The 16,350-nt window shown below is 43.3% G+C and overlaps 1 protein-coding gene across 1 annotated transcript in view; it reads left to right on the plus strand.

The window, feature by feature from the left end:
* Nucleotides 1–16,350, plus strand: part of LOC126412668 (probable glutamate receptor) — a 134,676-nt gene that overhangs the window by 56,708 nt on the left and 61,618 nt on the right. Inside the window, exon 4 of the mRNA XM_050082371.1 lies at nucleotides 10,393–10,569. Within this exon, the coding sequence (XP_049938328.1) occupies nucleotides 10,393–10,569 (177 nt within the window). The remainder of the gene's footprint in view (nucleotides 1–10,392; nucleotides 10,570–16,350) is intronic.

Here is a 16,350-nt window from a genome sequence, read left to right on the forward strand (position 1 = left end):
TGAAAGTGAGAGAGCGCGTTGCCAGAAGTCTACCAGTCTTGCATAAAATGCTGGACTACATATGGCGTGAGGTCAGCGTGATTATAAACCAAAATGGGTTGGCCTCGCAACTGAAATTGAAGGAACTGGAAAAGACGGCATGTATCAATCAGCTAGTGGTTATGGTACACTGTGGCGTTGTTCTTCATTACAACATGGCCCAGAGACAGCATTTGAGTTACTTCGCATGGGGAAACTGGAAGGATAGAGTGTGACGAGTGTAGCCCAGGCGTTTGGTGTTGCTCATAGCATTGTTTCTTTGCATGGGAAGCGTTCTGAATCACAGGCACTGCTGCCCAAAGGAGAGGGGGTGGTCGACCATGGTCACTACGGCAGCGAATGACTGCTGCTCGAACAAAAGGCAACAAAGTACCCACATCAAACAGTTGGTGCAACTGCAACCACATTTAACACAACTGCAAGGCACGCAATCTCACGCTCCGCCAGACAATCAGACGTAGTGTTGTTTCATTGACAACCGCACATCGACTGCACCGTTACGGTGGTGCCAAGAGCATAGGGACTTCACTAATAGGGAGTGGGTTTACATGCTCTTCTTGGCTGACAACATATCGCTCTGAATACTGATTCTGGGTATGCCCACATATGGCGAGAGGTGGGACCACGTATGCACCCAAGAATAATGTTAAACATGATAGTTTTGGTGGTCCAGATATTAAGGTGTTGGGAGGCGCAATGCTTATGGGGGTACTGACTTCCAAATCTTTTAACGCGATACACTCACTAGTCAACGTTATTGTAAGAGTGTTCTCCTTCCCAATGTGCGTCTTTCCAGGGGTGCATCAGACCCTGACTTCATTTATATGGATGACAGTGCACTATCGCATCACACAGTGCAGGTAGAGAAGCTCTTAGAACGAGATGATGTAGAGGGAACGGACTGATCTGCCTGTTCTCCTGACTTAAATCCCATAGAGCGCATGTGGACTGCATTGGGGGACGTATTGCAGCGCGACAATACGCATCAACGACCATCCAGCAGTTGTCAGCCATGCTGGTGGAGGAATGGGACGCTCTATTACAAGAAGTGTTTACCAACCTTATGGCCAGCATGGGAGCATGTTGCAGATCATGCATTGCTGTCTGTGGTGATCACACATCCTCTTGAGTACCATTCTCGCCATTTATAATGTCCAGGTAACCACCACAAATCGCTTTTACATCAGAGCAGTTCAATGAAAACGGTGTTTCTGTTCGTCTCATTGCGTATTTCTTTCGGTTGTATTGTATTGTATGTTAACCGGGGGCCTAGAAACGATGGAGAGGCTCCGTCCCCGCCGCAACCACAGTAGTCCACAACCCCACGACGACTACCACACGCCACTTCACCCCTCCGCTGTCCCACAATCCCACAACGAACCACTCTTTCAGGGTTATTGTGCGGTTCCGACCCCACTGGACCCCCTCAGGGAACATCTCACACCAGACGAGTGTAACCCCTATGTTTGCGTGGTAGAGTAATGGTGGTGTACGTGTATGTGGAGAACTTGTTTGCGCAGAAATCGCCGACATAGTGTAGCTGAGGAGGAATAAGGGGAACCAGCCCGCATTCGCCGAGGCAGATGGAAAACCGTCTAAAAACCATACACAGACTGGCTGGCTCACCACTCCTCGACCAAGTCCGCCAGGCGGATTCGTGCCGGGGACCAGGCGCTCCTTCCCAGTCTCGAAAACTGTGCTTTAGACCGTACGGCTAACCGAGCGGGCTTCTTTCGGTTACTTTTCTATACTATATTGTAATGTGACAGCCTTTTCTCTGAATGGTCCAAGTTTCATCGAGCTCCGTTACTTGACAGTGAACATCACGCAAAACGTTTTGCTCAGTAGTGTAAACCTCATGGAGAAGTAGTACTTGATGGAGCAAGAATAGAAGCAGTAGCCATATTCCATTTGACTACTCGACATGACTGTTTGGCCGGCCACCTGCATTAGATCTCCATCCTGCCATATCGAGAACGCCTTAAAGTTCTTTCAAACAAGATGGTACTCTGGGACGTAGCGTTCATCGAAAGCCGACACACCGATCGATATCGACGTGCTAGGAGTTGCCATCCACCACACCAACCATTAGGATTCTGGTGCGCAAAGCATATGCCATTTCCGACGCGGACAGATTAACCCAATAGCGTGCACATATGATGGTTGTTTTTAAGGAAAATGGGTAGTTTGAGAAGCAGATTCGTCGAGCTATGGAGTTTGGACCATTCACAGAGGTGCACAAAGAGGAGCGTATTCCTTATACTTGGGGCATATCGTTTAAGACTGGAAGAATTTTAGGGACTTTCACGTTAAGAGTGTGTTCCATTCACTTTCCAAGATTAGTGTACAACTCGGTTTTGTGAAAGGTTATTTGGGACTTAGGAAGCTTAGTATATATAAAATTCTGTGTCAGTGGGGGAAGGCTGGCATCGACTGTTCGATTTGTACATTTCAGGACAGGTGCGTGGAAAATTGCCGTTACACGAGGCTACAACAGCAGGAAAAATCAACGATAACAGTTCTTAAACGAGGCACACAGGATGAAATTTGACGAGGCTGTGATAGTTACCAATACTTCCGGTTTTTGGAATAGCGTTTATAAAGAGGCAGTTGAAATTAGGTCGGCAGACAGTTCGATTAATAGAGGCAATGGCATTCCTCTTTGCAGGACGTGAACCCTGTACTATCCCACATCAAAACAGAACGTTCTTTGGTGCAGCCATTTCGAACGATTGAAAATAATCTTTGAGTGCGATATATTGTTGCCGCCGCTGTTCTACTTACTTTTACGTCACCTGTCCAGTCTTGGAGGGGAGCAACTGTGAAGGGCGGCGCATGAACCGTGTATTTACCATACAGGCCTATACAGGACGACGATTTGCAGCCTTGGCATCAGTTTTCAGCGGGACTCCGCAGCAGCAGCAGCGTCTTCTTGAACAAGGTGAATAGTTTGTTCACTGGAATATTGAATTAGGCTGTATTCTGTATATTGTCCATGCAGTAGGCACGGCCTGCATCGACATGAGATGGCATGCCTAGTGCGCCTGCACAGGAAGCATGAAGTAATCTGTTTTGGTACAACTAGCGCTCTCACAAACAGCCATGTCATCTCCTCTGGCACATCTGCCTCTGGCCTGCAAACATCTGACCTGCATGCATCTGGCCCACATTATGCTGGGGTGCACTCTGCTGGTCTGCCTACCTCTAGTCCAGCTGCCTCTGCCCCTCTAGCCTGCCTGCCTCTGGCCTGCATGGTGCTGGCCCATAAGCTGCTGGCCTGTCACCTCTTATCCGTCAACCTCCAGCCTACCCACCTCTGACCTGAATGCTGCTCACCTGAATGCTCCTAGCCTGCGTACTCTAGCCCATCTCCTCCGGCCTGCCTGCATCTTGCTTGCCTGCCTCCATCCTACATGATGCTGGCCCACAAACTGCTCAACCAACCATCTCTGGCCCTTCCACCACTGTCTTGCTGGCCTTTGCCCTGATCACACCTGGCCCTGTCTGTGGCTAACATTGTCGCTGAGCCAGATGCTGTCGCCTGTCCTGTTTCAGAGGAAACCACTCAGCCTGCAAGATCCAGGCAATCACAGAGGGTGGGATTATTGGTAGGTGGGAGCTCCAACGTTAGGCGCGTTATGGGGCCCCTTAGGGACTTGGCTGACAAAAAGGGAAAGAAAACCAATGTGCACTCCGTGTGCATAACGGGTGAGGTCATTCCAGATGTGGAAAGGGTCCTCCCGGATGCCATGAAGAGCACAGAGTGCAGCCAACTGCAGGTGGTTGCTCACGTCGGTACCAAAGATGTGTGTCACTTTGGATCAGAAGAGATTCTCTCTGATTTCGAGCGGCCAACAGAAGTGGTAAAGGCTGCCAGTCTCGCTTGCAAGATGAAAGCAGAGCTGACCATTTGCAGCATAGTCGACAGGACCGATTGCGGACCTCTGGTACAGCGCCGAGTTGAGGGTCTGAATCAAGAGGCTCAGATGTTTCTGCGACCGTGTAGGCTGCAGATTCCTCGACTTGCGCTAAAGGATGATTGGGTTTCGGATTCCGCTGAATAGGTCAGGTGTCCACTATACGCAGGAGGCGGCTACGCGGGTAGCAGGGGCTGTGTGCCGTGGACTGGGCGGTTTTTTAGGTTAGAGGGTCTCGGGAAAAGGCAGGAAGGGCTTCAATCACAAAGGGTGCAGGGCGAACACAGGAAGAACGTAGATACAGGAACCATTTTTATTACAGTTGTAAATTGTCGTAGCTGTGATGGGGAAGTACCAGAGCTGCAAGCGATGATAGAAAGCACTGATGCTCAAATCGTTATAGGCACTGGAAGCTGGCTAAAACCGGATATAAGCTCAGCCGAAATTTTTGCGAAGAACCTAACGGTGATCCGAAAGGACAGGCTAAACACGGTTGGCGGTGGCGTGTTTGTTGCTGTTAGAAGTAGATTAACTTGTCGCGAAATTGAAGTAGATACTTCCTGTGAGTTAGTATGGACAGAGGTCATTGTTGGCAACCGGAATAAAATAATAATTGGATCCTTTTACCGACCTCCCAATTCAGATGATACAGTTGCATGAAAGGTACAAAGAAAACTTGAGTTTGATTTCAAATACGTACCCGACTCATACAATAATTGTTGTTGGTGACTTTAATTTACCCTCGATATGTTGGCGAAAATACATGTTTAATTCTGGAGGTACGAAATTGTGCTAAACGCATTCTATGAAAATTATTTCGAGCAGTTAGTTCATGAGCCCACGCGAATAGTAAACGGTTGTGAAAACACACTTGACCTCTTAACAACAAGTAATCCTGAGTTAATAACGAGCATCAAAACCGATTCAGGGATTGGTGAACAAGGGGTTGTCGTAGAGAGACTGAATATTGTAATCCCCAAATCCTCCAAAAATAAGCGAAAAATATACCTATTCAAAAAAGCATATAAAAATATACTTGACGCCTTCCTGATAGAAAATCTCCACTCATTCCAAATTAATAATATAAGTTTAGACCAGAAGTGTCTTAAATTCAAAGAAATAGTAGCGGCAGCAGCTGAAAGATTTATACCAAAAAAATTAATAAACGACTGAGCTGATCCTCCTTGGTATACAAAACGGGCTAGAACACTGTTGCAGAAACAACGAAACAAACATGCCAAATTTAAACAGATGCAAAATTCCCAAGATTGGCGATCTTTTACAGAAGCTCGAAACTTAGCGCGGACTTCAATGCTTGATGCTTATAACAGTTTCCACAACGAAACTTTGTCTCGAAACCTGGCTGAAAATCCAAAGAGATTCTGGTCGTATATGAAGTATGTTAGCTGCAAGAAACAATCAATGCCTTTTCTGCGCGATAACAATGGAGATGCTATCGAAGACAGTGCTGCCAAAGCAGAGTTACAAAACACTGCCTTCCGAAATGCCTTCACAAAAGAAGACGAAGTAAATATTCCAGAATTCGAATCGAGAACAGCTGCCAAAATGAGTAACGCAGAAGTAAATATCCTCGGAGTAGTGAACCAACTTAAATCACATAATAAAAGCAAGTCTTCTGGTCCAGACTGCATGCAAAATAAATTCCTTTCGGAGTATGCTGATGCATTAGCTCCATACTTAACAATCTTATACATTTGTTCGCTCGACGAAAGATCCGTACCCAAAGACTGGAAATTTGCACAGGTCACACCAATATTCAAGAAAGGTAGTAGGAGTAATCCACTAAATTACAGGCCCATATCGTTAACGTCGATATGCAGCAGGATTTTGGAAGATATATTGTGTTCAAACATTATGAATTATCTCGAAGAAAACTGTCTATTGACACACAATCAACATGGGTTTAGAAAACATCATTCCTCTGAAACACAACTAGCTCTTTATTCACATGAAGTGTTGAGTGCTATTGACAAGGGATTTCAGATCGATTCCGTATTCCTGGATTTCCGGAAGGCTTTTGACACTGTACCACACAAGCGGCTTGTAGTGAAATTGCGTGCTTGTGGAATATTGTCTGAGTTATGTGACTGGATTTGTGATTTCCTGTCAGGGAGGTCACAGTTCGTAGTAATTGACAGAAAGTCATCGAGTAAAACAGAAGTGATTTCTGGCGTTCCCAAAGGTAGTGTTATAGGCCCTTTGCTGTTCCTCATCTATATAAACGATTCTGGAGACAATATGAGCAGCCGTCTTAGGTTGTTTGCAGATGACGGCGTCGTTTATCGACTAATAAAGTCATCAGAATATCAAAACAAATTGCAAAACAATTTAGAAAAGATATCTGAATGATGCGAAAAGTGGCAGTTGACCCTAAATAACAAAAAGTGTGAGGTCATCCACATGAGTGCTTAAAGGAATTCGTTAAACTTCAGTTACACGATAAATCAGTCTAATCTAAAAGCCGTAAATTCAACTAAATACCTAGGTATTACAATTACGAACAACTTAAATTGGAAGGAACACATAGAAAATGTTGTGGGGAAGGCTAACCAAAGACTGCGTTTTACTGGCAGGACACTTAGAAAATGTAACAGATCTACTAAGGAGACCGCCTACACTACGCTTGTCCGTCCTCTTTTAGAATACTTCTGCGCGTTGTGGGATCCTTACCAAATAGGACTGACGGAGTACATCGAGAAGATTCGAAGAAGGGCAGCACGTTTTGTATTATCGCGAAGTAGTGTCACTGAAGTGATACAGGATTTGGACTGAACATCATTAAAATAAAGGCGTCTTTCGTTGCGACGGAATCTTCTCACGAAATTCCAGTCACCAACTTTCTCCTCAGAATGCGAAAATATTTTGTTGACACCGACCTACGTAGGGAGAAACGACCACCACTATAAAATAAGGGAAATCAGAGGTCGTACGGAAAGATATAAGTGTTCTTTCTTTCGGCGCGCTATACGAGACTGGAATAATAGAGAATTGTGAAGGAGGTTGCATGAACCCTCCGCCAGGAACTTAAATGTGGTTTTCAGAGTATCCATGTAGATGTAGTATTCACCTCCAAACCGCCCGCATCTGGCCTGCCCACCAGTAACCAGTAGACCTCTGGTCCGTTTGCCGCTGGCCCAACCACCAGGAGCCCTTCTGCTGCCATCACAACCACCTTCCAGTGGCTATCACGCTGCTGCCCACGTTACACAATATTATTTCCTCGTATTTTTCCACGGGGTGGTCTTTATAGGAAGCCGCCCAGCAGCTCGCCAGACTATGCGAATCCAGCCTCGGCACTGAAGTACACTTCAGAATTGCTGTTAGACTCTTCCTGTAAATCCAGCACATTCATTAGAACCAGGACATCACCAGTGCAGCCTATACCAACCGTGCTTGGGACAGTTATCTCGACTGTTACAACCTGTAGACTCACTTGCACCTTCCAGAAACGTTTTCTGTAATTGTAGATCCGGTAGATCTTCATTACTGTACTAAGAAGCTGTTTCTGCTGTTAAGTTGTTGCGTAGTTTCCCTTGAAAGGTCTCTGTTGGATTCCTTTCATGTTTGATTTCTTAAATCTGTTGTCATTTATGGAATAAATTCATCTTCTAAATTTACTGTGGCGTTTCTGACTATCTGGGAGGAGACTGAGTAGTGGAACGTGTTACTTTTACACGTAAACAAGAACGATCTTTCACACTATTACACTTTAAAACACAGTTTATATATAATTCATGTCACACAGTCTCATACGGAACCTACATCCGCTTTCTGTTATATACTGTATATGATAAGATACTGTCATCCCCCTTCCCTTCTGTGTGAGAGGATGAATGATCAAATGTGTTTGTAGTTGCATGCTTGAGGGTAGCAGACAAGGCTGTCTGCTAGAGAACAGTAGGACCAACGTCGGAACAGGTAGCTACGCTTTCTTAAAGCAGAGAGGTTTCTATCCTTACTATGGTTCTGTCCGTCCGTTGTCATGTTGGTATAGGAAGCTGCCCCTCTGGCCCCTTCCGTTTTGTCTTTGTGAGCCACCCTCAGGAAGCACGCTCGGTAGTAGGCAGTTGCTGTGGGACCGTGGCGAGCGTCTGAAGTGGTAAGATCTCCGGCTAAGCGCGTGTCTGCTAAGTCCATAGGACAATGGATTTGTTAAGTTCAGCCTAACTGAAAATTTAATCATCTTTATTTCGGGTTTAGCTCTAAAATATCTAAGGTTATCTTAAATTGCAGCGTAGTGTAATTCTCGTGTGAAGTTCATATTATTTTCCGGTTGTTGCTTTGTTACTACTTTGTGAGTAAAGTGGAACCACGTGTTGATCAGTAACTCTAACTAAGATCAATCTTAAATGCGAATGCTTGTGTGATTATAACGTCTCGTCTTGACAATATTTTCAGTATAGCAACTTTTCTTTATGTTCAACCCACGTGGGGTGTACTTTGCGAGACCAGTACCACGTGCTTATCTAACTGTTTGACCCATCAGGTTAATAGTAAGACGTTAGTAACCAGTTCAAGGTTTTTCTTTTGTCAATTGCTTTTCGATCGAATTTATTTTAATTATCAAAATTACTGTGGAGTTATACGCTTTCTGTAAACCAAGTTGACCACGTGGAGCATGTGGTGTAATCATCAAAGTAGCCTTCAGCTATTCTTTTTGGGAAGATTTCACAAAGAGTTAATATGAATTTAGTATACCAGTGTGTGGTAATTACATGACGGACAGGATTGTGTTACGAACGTAATTTCTTTGGGTGAAAACTGAATCTGTTGGTTGTGGTTAATTTCTTCTTGCTTATGTTTCAATTTCTTTGGGTGTTGTTTTGTGAATGCAGGGTTGTATGCAGTCTCCCAATCTTGGCTCCATATTTGATGTGTTCCGTAAGATTTTCACCATCCTAAATAAGGCACCAGCTTGTTACGAATAGAATTTAATATGCTGAAATTTCGATGATCAATCTTAAAATAAATTTCCAAATATAAACTGATTTCTTTCTTTTTATTTAAATTCTCCTTTTATATATATATATATATATATATATATATATATATATATATTACCGGTTGTTGTATGACTGTAAAAGATTATAATCAATGTTAGTCTGATTGGTAATGTGGTAAACCTAGACTAGATACCCAGTCGTGAAACAGTTGCTTAGTAATGCAAGATTAACTTCCCCAGACAGCTCACAGCTTTTAACCCGCTTTTATTCTACTATTAGCACCAGATTTCAGCATAGCAAATTAATGTAGCAATATTACACCCTGTTAAAGTTCGGTTGTTCTTGGCTTGCTGGGCACCTTCCTCTTGTTGTGTGTGCGTCAGTTAAGAATGCTATGTAGATAGGATTATCGACATTGGACTGTGGATCGATGGAAACGCGTTGCTTCATAGGATGAATACGGTTGTTTGATACACCATATCGATGTCTATATTTCGCCATTCCAGATGGACAGCAGATTATAACATTCATCGCTCCACGTATGCAGTCTGGTGGAAGCTTTATTATGCTATCGGGAACGTTCATATGGGCTCCCATGGACCTGTGGTAGTAATGGAAAATACCAAGACACATGAGGACGTCGACAACATTGTTGTGGACCAAATTCATCCCTTAATTCTTGATGTCTCCCCCAATGGCAAAAGCAACTTAAAGCAGGATAATTATCTACGTCAGTAGGCCAGAATCGTGTTACAGTGTTTTGTGATGTTTGATAATGAACTCACGACGTAGTTTTGGCCACCAAATTCGCGTTGAGACACATTTGCGACTCTATCGGGCGGCACCTCTAGAACCACGAATCACTGGCTCATTATTTACAGCAGTCGCATGAACTGTGCGTAGACATATGATGTCACATGCCTTCGGAAACCAACCGCCGGCCGCTTTGGTCGAGCGGTTCTAGGCGCTTCAGTCCGGAAACACGCGGCTGCTACGGTCGCAGGTTCGAATCGTGCCTCGGGCATGGATGTGTGTCATGTCCATAGGTTAGTTAGGTTTACGTAGTACGAGGTCTAGGGGACTGATGACCTCAGATGTTAAGTCCCCATAGTGCTTAGAGCCATTTGAACCATCTGAACTTGTCGAATGTATACTACGCAGAATAACCGCTGTATTGCGTTCCAAAAGTGGACCAGCAAGCTATTAGACAGGTGGCAATAACGTTTTCTCATCAGTGTTTATAATTAAGTCTAGTTCCCAAGTAATTACAGTGTGAAAGAAGAACTTTCATGTGTCTGACGTATAGAACAATTTTATAACTTATTTGTTAAGAGAGTTTCTGTGATTTTATTGAAACTGCGGAACCTCACTAAGTCCGTTACATCTTCCTACTGTCCAGTTAATTTCTCATTATAAACTTCAGTGCTGTCTCATCCTGATTTGAACTAATTATGAGTCTATCTTTTTTGCAGGTATGAAGTTGCAACGTTTACAGGACTCGTACCAGGAAATCAGAAAAAGGATAAAAGCTGGACGGGTTTGATCGGCTTGCTGCAGCAGGGTAGCGCGGAGATTATAACCGATTTGCTGACTGTAACGGCTTCGAGGATGAATGCAGTCGACTTTTCCTCACCAGCCATTACAGACAAGTATTTTACGTCCTACAAAACCTATCACGTTAGTGATAAATGGAAACCATGCAGTTTTTCGCGTGGTTGAAATGTTTACTTCTTGACGACTTTTACGGCTAAAACTTCACTGGCAGATTACGAGGCTTAATAAAAGTTGAATAAACATTCCGCAATTTGGAGATCAAAGGGTTCTCGTACTGGGATTCTCTTCTTTCTGTCAGCAGACTGCCGGCCTCTGGTGGCCGAGCGGTTCTAGGCGCTTCAGTCTGGAACCGCGCGACCGCTACGGTCGCAGGTTCGAATCCTGCCTCGGGAATGGATGTGTGTGATGTCCTTAGGTTAGTTAGGTTTAAGTAGTTCTAAGTTCTAGGGGACTGATGACCTGAGATGTTAAGTCCCATAGTGCTCAGAGCCATTTGGACCATTTTTTGTCAGCAGACTTTTCTATAGATGGTAGAGGGGAACAGAGATGTTCGGGCTGATTCCTTGTGCTTTGTATATGAGACACAGATTGCAGGTAAGGGGGAAGCATCTGTAATTCCGATACCAGAATTTACTACTAAAGGTCATCAAAATTTAGGCATCACGCCGGTTGACTAAATGTGCTACTCGTTTCTGTAAGGACTATTTGTCTGTAATAATGACTGTGTGACCCGACACTGGTTGTCACAGTTACAGTTACAACAAAAGTTATATAACATTCGAGAGAAGAAAATTTGAAATAAGAAGAGTTCCAGATTTTTATCTCAGCGTCTCTTTGAAATAATTTGGTAAGGGCCAAGTAATCATTCCTATCAAGTTAAAGTCGCACACGTTGACTAGGCTTTTTATGAGAATAGGTACATTAGCAGGGACATGTGTTTATCGTGTTCTCTCAAACTGATTAATATAAGTTCGGTACTCTGGATAGATCAATCGCTTTTAAGATCTGTCATCACGGGTGACGGAGATACAGCTATCTGTATAATTTGTTGAAGTTTTTTTAATAGTGTTGATCACAATAAAATATAAAATTGCAATTTGATTATAACTGGTTTCGAACTATTGACAACTTTCTTCAGATCAGGCTTACTAAAGACCTCAGTGTCGGCCACAACACACTAACAAGTAAACCTACCCAAGGGATACACTTCGATTTTGATTTGTTATAAATATGTTGTAGTGTAGAGCGAAATAAGAGATCCATATTTTTTTATACATGCCCTTCATAAAATTGAGTTTTACATTCCTGAATTAATACTGTTGAAATGGTAACAGATATAAAAAAAGTGAAGAAAAAGTTCCATGGTTTTTAATGTACATTACAACGGTGCACCCAGATTAATCGAAAAAGTCATTGTTGCCGAAATCCCCGCCGTTATCCCCCTACACCGCTACTACTTTGTTTCTCATTTCGACATGTAACTACCAGCAAAATGTATAGCATCGTTAATACAAAATTCAATCATATATGATGAAGTGGGATTCGAAAGACGCATTTGTCAGAAATAAGCTAGAAATATCTCTGCATCGCTGTACTCGCGCCTAATATTATGTTCTAAATGTATGTTCTGCGTATATATATTTATATTCTTTCACTTTTATGAAATTAAAATATCTTGTGTTCTGTTTGTGTTTTCTTTTTACATTTGATATATTTTTTTTCTTTTTTAAAGTTCTAACCTCTTCAGATTTAATTATAGTATGTTGTATTTGATGTTGTGTGATGTCCTTAGGTTAGGTTTAAGTAGTTCTAAGTTCTAGGGGACTGATGACCATAGATGTTAAGTCCCATAGTGCTCAGAGCCATTTGAACCATTTTTTGTTGTATTTGAAGTAGTTGATTTGTTATTGATGTAACATTATTGTGAATGTGTACCATAATGAGGAAGCATACAATTCTTGGACTAAAAAAAATGCTGAATACACTTTCGATTTTCGCACCAAGCATATCGGACAAGTGGTATTACATTACAGGAGTCACTAATACGATCACAGTTTTTAAAGTGTAAGTGATCAGATGCGGTGATCTCTGTTCAGTGTAACCATTCTTATACCTTACACACTTAAAAAGATTGACGAATCCGGGAGAAAAAAACTGATCGTGGATGAAGGATTGAATTTTTATAATATCATTTCTTAAATGCAAGTTAATGAAGAAATTTTTCAAGGCCGAAATATTTGTATGCCTGATGGTTGAATCATACCAGTCGTTCCGGCAAGAACTGTTAAAATATTCACCTCGATTCCGTGTTTACCGATGGTGTCAAATATTTTTTTCATTTAGCCTGTCCTATGAATCTAAATACCAGACAGAACTTTTATTTGTATTGGGTATATAAACCTGTTCAAACTATTTCCTTATGAGCTATTTTTGAAAAATGCTTCTTTGGCACACCACTTCGTCACACATACCTGAATTTTGTATTAACGGTGCTATACGTTTTGCTGGTAGTCAGGTGTCGAAATAAAAAACAAAATATTGCTGGTGGGGGGAGGGGTAGTGATTTCCGCAACATTGACTCTTTCGACAAATCTGGGTACACCGTTGTAACGTACATTAAAAACCATAAAACTTTTATTTCAAGATTTTTGTATCCCGCCTGGAAGGCGGCGCGTGGGTAGGAGAAGGAGCAGGAAAAATACGTCGGTACTGCAGTGGGTAAAAATGGTTTACTGGTGCAAGAATGAATACATAACTTTGTACAGATGCGAAGTCTTCGACCCGTCGTATGGTGAGCAAACTGAAGCGAAGTTTCCTGGCTGGCTGCAGCTGATGAAATGGGGGGGCGAAGCAGTCGCGGAGCTCGTAGAACTCGACAGCACCAGCTAGAGGGCGCAGTCGTCTGTGTCTCGTAGTAGCGCCAACCTTTGAAACTATGCGTTGCTATCGATACCACAAAGATTTTTTTTTGGTATCTGTTACCGTTTCAACGGTATTCGTTCAGAAATATTAAACTCAATTTCTTCAGGGTATCGTTTCGCCTCCTTAACGGCCCGACCTACTATCGATATAAACCCATCCAGGTGACAGCTGTGTTATCTGGCGAGGAATGACTACTAGTCAGACACAAACAAGGTGCATGTAGTATCAATGAGCGTGCTGTCCATGAGTAGAATAAGGAAGGCCCGCAATCTATCCGAGTTTGACCGAGGGCAGATGCTGATGGACCAGAGGCTTGGCACAAGCGTTTCAGAAACTCACGACTTATCGGATGTTCGAGTAGTGCTGTATTGATTGTCTTCAACACGTGGCGAAACCAAGGTGAAGCCACGTCCAGACGTCATAGGGTTGGGCGGTGATCCCTCTTTACAGGTGTCGGACATCGTAGGATGGGCAGACTGGTAAAATAGGAGTGGCGACGAACTGTGTCGGAACTAATGGCAGACTTGAATGCTGGTCAGAATACAATTGTGTCTGAACACACAGTGCACCAAACACTTATAACGATGGTCCTCTGCATCCGATGACCCATGTATGTGCCAATGTTAACACAGCGACAGCGGCAACTACGACTGTAATGGTCACATGACCACTGGCACTGGACTTTGACGCAGTGGCAGAGCGTTGCATGATCTGATGAATCCTACCTTCTTCATCATGCCAGTGGGAGGGCGTGCATCCATTGTCTTACAGGGGAACAGCTCCTGACACCTGTACTGCGGGATGGAGACAAGCTGGCGACAGCTCCATCATGCTCTGGGGAATATTCACGTGGGATCCATTGGTCCAGTGGAGCTCGTGCAAGGCACCATGATGGCCAAGGAGTATCGTACACTGGATGCAGACCACGTACACTCCTTCATGACAATCAGATCTCTTGACAGCAGTGGCGATTTCCAACAAGGTAATGGGCTATGTCACAAGGCCACGAACGCGATGGAGAGGTTCAAGGAACACAGTGGCGAGTTCCAATTGATGTGCTGGGCCTCCAACTCGCCAGATCTGAACCCGATCGAACACATCTAGGATGTGATTGAACGCGGCATCACAGTTCATCGCCCCCCTCCGCGGAATTTACGGGAATTAGAAGACTTGAAGGGCAGATGTGCTGCCAACTCCCTCCAGCAACTTACTAAAGCCTCACTTCTTTCACCCCACGACGCGTCGCCCCTGTTATCAGTGTCAAAGATGGACCTACTATAAGGTAGGTTGTCGTAATGTTCTCGCTTATCAGTGTATGTATCTCTAAACAGCCAGCACATAAGCACACCGTTGGCCACAACAAAATCGTCACTGAGTTCAACTCAAAATCATGAGTCTCTACCAAAGTACTACATCAGCCATATCATCGTTGCTACGGGTAACACGAGTCTCCTGATGGTTTTAAACGTTAACAGCCATGCTTCGACCATATTTTTGTTGTTGGCGGTGATAACGCCAACATTGCACTTAGGTACAGATTCCTTCGTAAGCAAGGTTCTGAGATTGCATGCTTTTGTGGCCACCATTACACATGACAATGAGTCTTTAGTAAACTTGATCTGAATAAGGTTGTCAATCACCCCAAACCGTTATCGGCAAATCACAATTTCATATTTTATTTTCACCGAGACTATTAAAAAGTTTTAACATTAACCGATTGCGAAAGCAAAATTTTGTTGTAAAGGTCCTAAACTTGTCTGACAATCACTTCAGTCTCGTTGCGGAACCTTGCGTAAATGTTAAATAGTTACAACAAAATACGATTTGTCCGTTATAATTCTCGACAGTGCTTCAAACATCGCCGGGAATATAAAACTTTGATATAAGTCAATCTGTGTGAAAGATCAGCGATGTTATTATGCGTTTTTCCTGCGTGCTGATCGAACTATACGAGTCCACTCACAAACTCTCTACCAATGTGACCATGAACCTTATTCTACAGACCTCACATTGTCTGCCCTGCGATAATGTCCAAACACGGTCTAGAGGGGAGGCAGTCCAGAGAGAACTACTGGAAAAGAATTACCAGCTCTGATAAACGTGAGCGTACACAGTACGCCTACACGTCGACCGTGGTAAGCGATATGACAATGAAGAGTGCGATGGAAATGACTGAAACTTTTCTGAGACTGGTAACAAGCAGAATGATGTGAAATTAATCGGCCATTGGGATCGCCTTGTTTTTACCTAACCACCAGAGAGCGAGTACACTATCTTAAATTTTTATGTGGCTCATCTGTACGTTAGGGGTTTGGTCACGCTCTTTTGCTTCAAGTCCTTGTAGAAGCATCGATCTTTCAAGAGGCACATTAATTTATCACACTCAATCAGTGAACAGTGTATGTGACAACATAAGTTAACGAAAGGGTTATTAAAATAAAAAAAATATTAAAGGGACGACCTCTCAAGATAATGACATAACCCACCACAGAATTAGAGTTCACTATTCGGATCAGCTGCAAAGTTACACTGAATTGTGGCCTTACATAGGTTGATACCTAAACACAGTCAAGGAATCAGAAATCATGTGACCTATCAGGGCAAGCACAGTGTTCACAGACAGCAATGAATTTAAGTCATAGGTAATGTGCAAGCACCAAATCATTCAACTGAATTAAACTTTCTGAATTACCTCGAAGAAAACTGTCTATGGACACACAGTCAACGTGGGTTTAGAAAACACCGTTACTGTGAGACACAACTAGCTCTTTATTCACATGAAGGGTTGAGTTGTACTGACAAGGGATTTCAGCTCGATTCCGTATTTCTGGATTTCCGGAAGGCTTTTGACACTGTACCACACAAGCGGCTAGTAGTGAAATTGCGTCCTTATGGAATATCGTCTCAGTTATGAGACTGGATTTGTGATTTCCTGTCTAAGAGGTCACAGTTCG

The sequence above is a fragment of the Schistocerca serialis genome, chromosome 7 (genome assembly GCF_023864345.2).
Source record: "Schistocerca serialis cubense isolate TAMUIC-IGC-003099 chromosome 7, iqSchSeri2.2, whole genome shotgun sequence".
NCBI lineage: Eukaryota > Metazoa > Arthropoda > Insecta > Orthoptera > Acrididae > Schistocerca > Schistocerca serialis.